Consider the following 9,606-nt stretch of genomic DNA (forward strand, 5'->3'; position numbering starts at 1 on the left):
TTAAATTGGTATCCTGTAAAAATTGACAAATGACAAATGTCACTTAATTTATGACAATTGACATTGTAGGTTCTAAAACGAATTTTTTTCCAGGAAAAAATTCTTTTCGAGGTAATAATTCTTTGTAATTAGTCACAATAATTAAAATAAGGTATAAATTCTAATTATTTTGAGCCATACTTGCCTACAAACTTTTTACACATATTCAAACTTTGTTCTTGAACTATGGTATGTCCACATTTTTGTGAGTGATCGTCAGCAGTTCCTATCTATTTCGTTGTAAAATTATCATAAAAGATACGTAAAAGATGAAATCTCACAATTTATTTGAAAAATAACAATTTTTTAAGGCATTTAAGGATACTGCGAATGAATCATTTGACCTTCTCATTTAGTACATTTCCTGCAAATTTTAACATTTGCATTTCTCAAAACTGGATAGTATTCGTTTCAGATAAGGCAATATGTGTTTTAAATTGTTCTGTATGGACTAATTAAAGCTGTGATGTTATATATTTTACAGATGTCTGGCTCAGGACATAAGCATCGCTACAAGAACACTGCTTTGGATAGTGTTGAACTAAGAAGACGTAGGGAAGAGGAGGGTATACAGCTCAGAAAGCAGAAAAGAGATCAGCAGTTGAGTAAACGGCGAAATGTTAATGTTAATCAAGTACTACCTGAAGATGACCCGTTGCAGGTAAGAGAAAAGTATATTTTTTTGGTACGTGTCCCAAAGAGTCCCATATTACATTTCCTGATAAGGGTTTCCTAAAAGGGAATTAAAAAGATTGAAGTGAAAATATTGTTTGGTTTACCTTGTATATTGATTGTAGGTTGAAGGAGACATGTCTTCTCCTGTAGTTCCGGCAATATCTCAAGAAATGGTACAGGATTTATATAGCTCAGATCCTGAATTACAATTAGCTGCCACACAGAAGTTTAGGAAATTATTGAGTCGTGAACCTAATCCTCCTATCGATGAAGTTATTCAAACTGGTATTGTACCTCGGTTTGTAGAGTTTCTACAAAACACTACCAATTGCACGCTACAAGTAATAAAATATTCAACCAAAAAGTTTGTAATTATTTTACTATGATATGTTTTAAAATATTGTAGTTTGAAGCAGCATGGGCATTAACTAACATTGCTTCTGGGACATCTCAGCAAACTCGGATGGTAATCGATGCAGGAGCGGTTCCAATTTTTATTGCATTGTTAGGCAGTCAGTATGAGGATGTTCAGGTTAGTTTCTAAACATTTACCTGAATTTCTACAACCTGAACACAGGATACAGGATATACCATGTAAATTTAAAAAATGAATGTCAGAAACACTTATTTGAAACTTTTTAAAGAACTCCTTAAAATGAAGCAAAATGTTCATTTTGAATAATTTCTACAAATTCGTTTTTGAGTTATGAGAGATACTACTAAACTACTAAAAACTACTAAATTAACCGAAAACCTAAAATAATCTTGTCTTGGTCAAATAAACAACAATCACAAATTATGTAACAATATGACAAACTTCTCCATGAAAAGTTACAAAGAGTACATTGTAAACATAATAAAATCTTTAAAAAATTAAATATATTTTACAGATAAGTAAATACACTTTTTCAAAAAAGAAAATTTATTAAACACTAAACAGTTGGTATTTTAAACTTTTAGTATTTTTTCTTCCACTTGTGACAGAATATTTATTTTCATTCATTACTTTTCGATGATCTCAGTCAATATCATTCTTTTTATATTTACAGTCTTTTATTAACCGTTTTTGTTGCTTCATATAAATTTTTAATTGTTGATTTGCACCAGTATAAGCTTACAGAAAGTAAACCTTTTACAGCCTGTCGACTATTTCCTCCATAATACCACTTAACTACAATGTTTTCTTCATTATTTGTATAATTCATATATTTTTTTGCCAACAATAATATTAATTTGACTTTAAAAAATTTAATTTGAAGGCATGTTTGGGATTCCAATCAGGGCCCAATTATTTTCTCAATTAAGTTATTGAAAATTAAGAATTTTGGTCCATTTTAACAAGTTCTTTTAACATTTTCAAATACATTTTTCTGTCAAATAAAATGGCTAACTTATATTTATAATTTTTTTTAAATTTACATGAGATTTCCTATTTTCAACTCGGCGATGCAACAGACGGTATTGTCTACATTGTTTAATGTTTATTTTTTAAGGAACAAGCTGTTTGGGCACTTGGAAATATCGCAGGAGACTCGGCGGAATGTAGAGACCATGTTCTGGATTCGGGCATTCTAGTTCCTTTACTTCAGTAAGTTTTATTTGTTTGTATTTTAGAAGATATTCATTTTTATTTTTTTAAGGTTACTGGCTAAATCTTCTCGCATTACGATGATGAGGAACGCAGTTTGGGCATTGTCAAATCTGTGCAGAGGCAAAAATCCTCCCCCGGAATTCTCCAAGGTGTCTCCTTGCCTTCCTGTTTTATCCCGGTTACTGTTTCACACTGATCCGGACGTGCTTTCCGATGCCTGTTGGGCATTAAGTTACTTATCAGATGGACCAAATGAAAAAATACAGGTATGAAATATTATACAACACTATATACTAGGGTTCCCAACCGTCCCGGTTTGACCGGGATTAACCAGGAATCAGAAAGTTTGTCCCGGCGAAAATTTTGCCTTGGCCGGGACCAAAAAAATCACATTTACATATAATATATTTGAATGTCTAATATTTAATGTTTTGTTTTAATTATTTAAAAACTTAAAAATAATTGTCCCGGAATCGCCGATGCTCAAGTTGGGAACCCTACTATATACAGGTTGTTAATTTGTTTATTACTCGCGGTAAGAGCTTTATGGTTGAAATATGGCAACTTCGGCCCGCTCCGAGTCAGCAGCTTAGCTCAGTACTCATTTGGAATTGGATGGGTGAGCAGTGTTGCCATTCTGTCCCCAATAAGTAACCATCCAGTTAACAATCTGTATATATAATACTATAGTCGTGTACTGCCTTAGCTATATAAAAGCGACAGTAAAGGCCTGTTTACATGGGTTTTAATAGTAGTAGAGTTACGTAGCATACTTTTTTTTCTAAAATGGTCTTATTTTGCCCATTTTGGTAGAGTAACAGTAAACACGTTTCCAGTAATTTGAATAATTTACTTTCAATAACAAAAAGATGGGCAAGCACAAGAAGAAGTCTACACTCTCCACTGCTAAAACTAGTCTAGTGGACATGTAGAGTGTAGAGTGTACTATTTCACATATGCTGTCACTAGCACAAACTATTTACATTATTCTAGTAGAGGATAACCAGTGTAAACCAGTATTAAGGGTTGTTCCTTTATATTGAAGTCGCATATTTTGGCAAGCTCACTGAAAACTCAAAACTGAAAAATGCACACTGAAAAAAATGCATACATTTTGTTGAATTATCTAAATATACTAAAGAAAATATTTTTTTAATAGTTTCTTTTTAACTAAATTTGATGAATACAAATGAGAAAAAAATACAATTTAAAATTAAATTATAAACGTGATTACAAGGGACTAAAAGGGGATATATTCACCAGCAATGGGCATCCAAGTGTCTTTTTTTACGTTTTGATGAAATAATTAAATAATTAATAAATACCGTTTCTCTCCCTATCCATATAACATATGATTTCATTTATTTTGGCATAAATTTTGATTTCTGTACTAAATAAAAATATGCAATGTCAACAAAAAGACCGAATATAAGGAAATAAATTAATTTGTTTTAAAATTATTTTTGATTTTAGGCAGTTATAGATGCGGGCGTGTGTAGAAGGTTAGTTGAACATCTGATGGCACCTCAGCCCAATGTAGTTTCAGCAGCACTGAGAGCTGTAGGAAATATCGTCACCGGTGACGACGTACAGACTCAGGTTATCCTGAATTGTGCGGCTCTGCCCTGCTTGCTGCACTTACTGTCATCCACCAAGGAAAGTGTGAGAAAGGAAGCCTGCTGGACTATTAGTAACATAACTGCCGGAAATAGGTCACAAATTCAGGTAAGGACAGACATTTAGTGATGAGCGAGACTGGGTACTCTTGGTGTCTACTAGTGTACTACTGGTGTCTTTCACAAAAAGCGGAGAATAAGGCTGGCCAGTGCAAAACTCTTTCTGTGTGCATCCAGTCTTAATGTTTACAGAAGTTTTTAATGTTTTTTTTTCTTTTAAACGCAGGCTGTCATCGATCACAATATATTCCCCGTTTTAATAGAAGTCCTGTGCAATGCCGAATTCAAAACCAGAAAAGAGGCAGCCTGGGCTATTACTAACGCTACCAGCGGCGGCACACCAGACCAAATAAGGTTCGTTTCTTAAAAAAATGGAATAAAGAAAATTAAATTATTTCTTGTTAATTTGTTGCAGATATTTAGTGAATCAGGGATGTATAGGGCCCATGTGCAATCTATTGACAGTAATGGACGCTAAGATAGTCCAGGTGGCCTTGAACGGTTTGGAGAATATTCTCAGGCTTGGCGAACAGGAATCCAGGGCTCATAGTGGAAACAATCCTTACGCCGTGCTGATCGAGGAGTGCTATGGTAAGATTTGAGTTTAATTCATCTGTGGCCCAGACAGATACCGGGCGTTTTTCAAAAACGGCTCACCCCTATAATTTTTTATTTTTTCGGACAAAAACGAGATTTGGTATGTTAGTATGTGATATAAATCAGGATTGATTGACGTATTCAACTATTTTCGGTCACTTCCTGTTTCACCGGAAATTTACTTGGTATCCTGGGTGTTTTTTCCTTTATTTGATAGAAAAGTATATTCTGAATAGAGTAACATATCATATCTCAACTTTTGACATTTTCGCTTAAAAAATGCTTTTTTAAAATAATTTTATGAGTCACCTTCGTTCTATTTGAAAAAATTGAGATATTATTAAAATTACAAATCACTAGACAACGATTACGATTACTTTTTACTTTTTTATCACTACTTTAGACAATAAACTATATTATTACTATTATTATTATCTCTAATTGTATATGTTTTCATTGTTGCAGGTCTGGACAAAATCGAATTCCTCCAATCGCACGAAAATATCGAGATCTACCAAAAAGCTTTCGACATTATCGAACATTATTTCGGCACGGAAGAGGAAGATACTAACATAGCGCCCGCGATCGACGCGAACCACGACCAGTACCAGTTCAGCTCGGACCAATCGGTGCCGATGGGCGGTTTTCAATTCTAGACAACTACAAAAACCAATTAATAATTGTTAAAACCCATTTTAAATTATTACACACACCAATGCGTCTGTCAGCGTATCGATTGAGACGTATACAAGTTACGCCATCTCGCGGTAGTTGTGAAAATCGAGTCAAAACAACAAATTACACATATTACTATTATTTTCTCTATATTTCGGTGGACAGCCGAATCGAAAAACACTAATTTTCTATTTTCAAACTGTTTTGAAAGAAAAGGAAGATTCAGTTCTGGTTTGTCGTCATTTTCTAATAAATAATTATCAGCAAATAGTTTGCCTTAACGTGTCGATTTTTTGGTAGGAATGGTCAAAAGTATCGATATTTTTTCTTATAATTATCCATAATGTATTTTTTATTATCGTGGCAGTTGAATTCACAAAACTAAGGAAGGAGTATATCGACAAAACTATTGAGATTACCTTTTTTACATGTAATAAAATAAGATTCACTAACTAATATTCTTGTTTTGTTAAATTCAAATATACACGGTGAGTCTTAAATAAGTGTAAATATTTTTAGGGGTAGTATATTTCGACCCCAGAAACACGATTATGAGGGTTTTATTCGCGAAAAAAAAATTTCAATCTTTTTTTTTTTTAGTTAAAAATCATAATTTCTTGATAATATGGCAACCTAGGAAGTAGATTAAGTTTACAAGAAAGAAAACCCAGAAAAGTTACTCAAAATTTAAGCAAATCCCAATTCAAAGTCTGACATGATGTCTTTCCAGAAATACTTCGCATAAAACCAAACAACATAAGATAAACATTGAAAAGCACATCAAACTCGCGAAAATTTAAATATGTCAACATAAAATTTGATTAAAAGTGACAAAAATGGTATTTCAAAATAGCGGCAAGACTTAGCTTTCATCTACAATGTATTCCTTAGTTTTTATCGATGGTTCTTTTAACGATGGCGGTTCAATGTAGGGATGGTCATAAGTATCGATATTTTTAATAATCGATTTTTAGAAAAGGGACGATGCCAACTATCGATACTTTTTTATCTAAAATATTTTAACAATTCTCAATTTTAATCACTATTTTGAACATGAGCGAAACTATAAAAATTTTAGGGATTACATATATCCACTTGTTTGTATAGAAAAAACCATGATAATACTAATAATTGATGACGCTGTGGTGCAGGGGGATGTAACTGACATCCTTTTATTTTTTTAAAGTCCACTAAGACGTTAATTTGTAGACTTGTATACTAGTAACTTGTAGTAAAATATTCGTAGAGCAAAAAATTCAATCATTTAGGTTAACAGAAAAAATATTTCCCCTGTCATATTTCCTTAAAGAATTTTAGGCGTTAAAGCAGCCAAATATCGTGAAAATATGGTTACAAGTAGGGATGATCAAGAGTATCGATTTTTTTCCATTCGCCAAATATCGAATTTTTATCAACTGATGTATTAAAAGATAAACAAATAAAAATAATGATCCTGTTACAAATATTGCTGTATCTTTATTAGAAAATGGGAGAAAAATCAGAGACAGTTCCTGTAGAGATTGAAAAGATTGTTAAATTTTTAGAAAATTATTTTTATTGCGTAGATATAATGCGGCAATATCCCAGAAATGAATTTATCGGTTTCTTTTATTTACAAACAAAAATGGATGTCTTATTATTATAAATCAATGCATGGTTTCAACGTTAAAGATAGAATTTTATACATGTGTGTTATTTTCAGTTTGTATAGTTAAGAAACTCAATATTTTAAATAGTTACATACTTGAAAAAAAAGGAGAATACCTACGTATGTTCTAATTTGCTTGATTTTGTTCCTATTTTTTCATAAGTCGAAATAGTTGTTAATAGAATTTATTTAATTATGTTGATAGAATTTTCTCTCTTCTCTATGATAAATTTTCTTATTTCCTGTTTTATTTTTTGTTGTAAATAAATACATGTGTAAAATTTAATGCAACAGTTTGTATAATATAGTTGATAGTTTGTAATATAAAATGAAAAATAGCTTTAAAACTGTTTATTTTTTATTTATTGGTGCATTCTCCGTCGGTGCTGCCACCATCAGAAACTACCGTAAACAGCGGACACATACACGGGTTTAAATAGCGAAAGTGTTAGGAATAGCAAGTAACGTATGATTAAAAAAAAACGGCGTCAGCGATGGCTATGAAATGAAGATCGCTGTCATTTTATATGTAAAATTATATGGGGAATGTCATCGATCGTCATTTCCAAGCCAACTGGACGCTATTTTTTTTCAATCATAGATCATTCGATTTACGGGCGTTTTCGGCTATAACGTAATTTTTTAAAGGTACATTTTTATAATTTTAGATGTTCATTAAAAATTAAACACACTAGTTGACTAAAAAAAGTATACCATTAATATTGCAAATTATATTTTAACATCTCATATGCTTCTTTAATTTTTTGATTATGTAATGGGCACTTTGTTTACTCACTTGTTTCATCGAACTGCTTGAATCCATTTTTGCTCTTGATCAAATCGGTTTGAGGAACTATGAAGCTATAAAATGTTGTTTCAGGAGAATTGAATATCCGGAAAAGTTGAGTTATTGAATGTTACTGCATCCAACAATCACATATTTACGCCCTCCTTTACGTGTTAACATTTTTTTGCCAAGTTTATTAACATTTGAAATTGTCACAACAGAACGTCCAGTTGGGGTTATTTTTTAATTATTTTTTACTATCCGAGATAGCGTTACATCACACAAATCTCGTCCCTGAGAAGATTATAGTTTCAATAACTGCACTAGTAAAAACTAAAATACTTAAATATTATGATAAACCACGATTTCAATATTATTTCAATGAAATAGACATGAACGGTAACGGGACTGAGTGAAATAAAGTCGGGCACTTCTAATTTCTGCTATATCGAGCGCTGCGGTCGGAATTTTGAAATCAACTGAAATGCACAAAGTCTACAGGTTTGGGTTAATCCTCCTTTTGCTGTGCATTTTTGGAATACTTTGTATATGTCCTCATCTAATTCAGATATCAATAGTTATTTTAGGAATTAATAGCGGGCAACAGACTTTATATTTTATGAATTTTATTTAAAGAAATATAAATAAATATATTATTTTTGGTTTTTAAAAAATAATACTAAAATTAATCACATATATCCATACAACAATCTGATATTATATACTTTAGTTAACACAGAATTGACACATACAATGGTTACTTTAAAAATACCATTCAGTCTTTAAATATTTCAAAAATTTAACTGGTTTGTATGCAAAATATACTTGTTACTCAATCCACATCAAAAAATAAAACTTATATTATGTTACTGGGGTAACTCTTACTAGGAGTTTTACTAGGATATATCACAAATAAACTCAATTGAATTAGAGACAATAAACTTCCAATAAAATTAGGAATCTGTAACAAACAGAAATTAACAATAATAAATTTACACGTATTAAATATGGGTATATACCTGAATAAATGAGTCTTCCAGAATAACACCATAAACTAGCCATTGTAGACTCACCACAAATGTAGAAGCAATTAAGTAAAAGGGTAGACTTTCAGTACTTTTCACTTTAATTACGTGAAAAAGTGATGTGAATGGCGATGCAAAAAATAAAATGGTAACTCCACTACTTATTAGACCTAATGATTTTCTGCTCTCTTCAAGATTATCAATACGGTGTATTCTCATTAGGACTATTATCAAGATCATTAAGCATAATAAAAATTGTCTGGCAATACTGGCCTAAAAAATATTCAATTTGTTAAAAATATGTATAAAATACTGTTATCTGACCCTCAAAAAAATTGATTAGATATTATGGGTTTAAATATTTAGACGCCTTTGGTTTAAATATACCTTTTTAATACTGTAAATGAAAAAGACAGCAACGCAAAAGAAAAACATAGATGCCCCAATAGTGTTCACTAAAACTAGTGAATTATCTTCAATTAAAAATCCATATTTTAACCATAAGGATGTTGAGAGCAAACCACTTATAAATGGAAAAGATGAAATATCTCCTGTACTTTTATTTTTAGCAATTTTCCTAGCAGTTACCCTAAAAAACATTACAATATTTTAAAATTAATATACAAAATCCTCTAAGATCTTAAAATAAGAATACTTACAAACCCGTTGAAAATTGTAAAATGGTACTGATAGAAGCTGATGTGGCCAAAATATTTTTTAAAAGCATTTTTAGGCTTTTTCAGGTATGGATACCTTTAAAATTTAAAACATTTTTAGATAAAATTTATCTGATAACTCATATTGAACTTCAAAATAACATTTATCTGCGACCTTTGACCATAGAAGAGATTTTCATTATTTACATTTTCTTTCTTGATTGGTTTTACGGCCTA

General features: G+C 31.3%; 2 protein-coding genes across 5 annotated transcripts; one reads left to right on the forward strand and one right to left on the reverse strand.

The window, feature by feature from the left end:
- The first annotated feature begins 23 nt into the window (after positions 1-23).
- Positions 24-6,785, forward strand: LOC115886748 (importin subunit alpha-7). 4 transcript variants are annotated; one of them, XM_030906024.1, is made up of 10 exons: positions 24-111; positions 524-700; positions 837-1,055; positions 1,121-1,246; positions 2,208-2,302; positions 2,355-2,571; positions 3,779-4,030; positions 4,208-4,335; positions 4,397-4,572; positions 5,044-5,235. In XM_030906024.1, the coding sequence occupies exons 2-10, from the start codon at positions 524-526 to the stop codon at positions 5,232-5,234; spliced, it is 1,581 nt and encodes a 526-aa protein (XP_030761884.1). In that variant the 5' UTR covers positions 24-111; the 3' UTR covers position 5,235. The 4 variants fall into 4 exon arrangements, with proteins under 4 accessions (XP_030761884.1, XP_030761886.1, XP_030761883.1 ...); XM_030906026.1 differs by having other exon boundaries at positions 55-151; XM_030906023.1 differs by lacking the exon at positions 24-111 and adding an exon at positions 209-228.
- Positions 6,786-8,308: 1,523 nt separating this feature from the next.
- Positions 8,309-9,538, reverse strand: LOC115886743 (sugar transporter SWEET1). The gene is made up of 4 exons (XM_030906016.1): positions 9,373-9,538; positions 9,101-9,302; positions 8,708-8,986; positions 8,309-8,649 (listed from the first exon to the last, which is right to left on the reverse strand). Exons 1-4 carry the CDS (start codon positions 9,438-9,440, stop codon positions 8,545-8,547), a joined length of 654 nt encoding a protein of 217 aa, XP_030761876.1. The 5' UTR covers positions 9,441-9,538; the 3' UTR covers positions 8,309-8,544.
- Positions 9,539-9,606: the final 68 nt, after the last annotated feature.

The sequence above is a fragment of the Sitophilus oryzae genome, unplaced genomic scaffold (assembly GCF_002938485.1).
Source record: "Sitophilus oryzae breed Bouriz unplaced genomic scaffold, Soryzae_2.0 scaffold_496_pilon_pilon, whole genome shotgun sequence".
In the NCBI taxonomy this organism is placed as follows: Eukaryota; Metazoa; Arthropoda; class Insecta; order Coleoptera; family Curculionidae; genus Sitophilus; species Sitophilus oryzae.

Coding starts and splice junctions, on each gene's coding strand:
- LOC115886748 (XM_030906022.1), top strand. CDS start 370: ATGAATCATTTGACCTTCTCATTTAGTACATTTCCTGCAAATTTTAAC. Junction 460..523: donor TAGTATTCGTTTCAGATAAG/GCAATATGTGTT, acceptor TATATTTTACAG/ATGTCTGGCTCAGGACATAA. Junction 1,056..1,120: donor CTACCAATTGCACGCTACAA/GTAATAAAATAT, acceptor AAAATATTGTAG/TTTGAAGCAGCATGGGCATT.
- LOC115886743 (XM_030906016.1), bottom strand. CDS start 9,440: ATGCTTTTAAAAAATATTTTGGCCACATCAGCTTCTATCAGTACCATT. Junction 8,987..9,100: donor TCATTTACAGTATTAAAAAG/GTATATTTAAAC, acceptor AATATTTTTTAG/GCCAGTATTGCCAGACAATT. Junction 8,650..8,707: donor TGGAAGACTCATTTATTCAG/GTATATACCCAT, acceptor TGTTTGTTACAG/ATTCCTAATTTTATTGGAAG.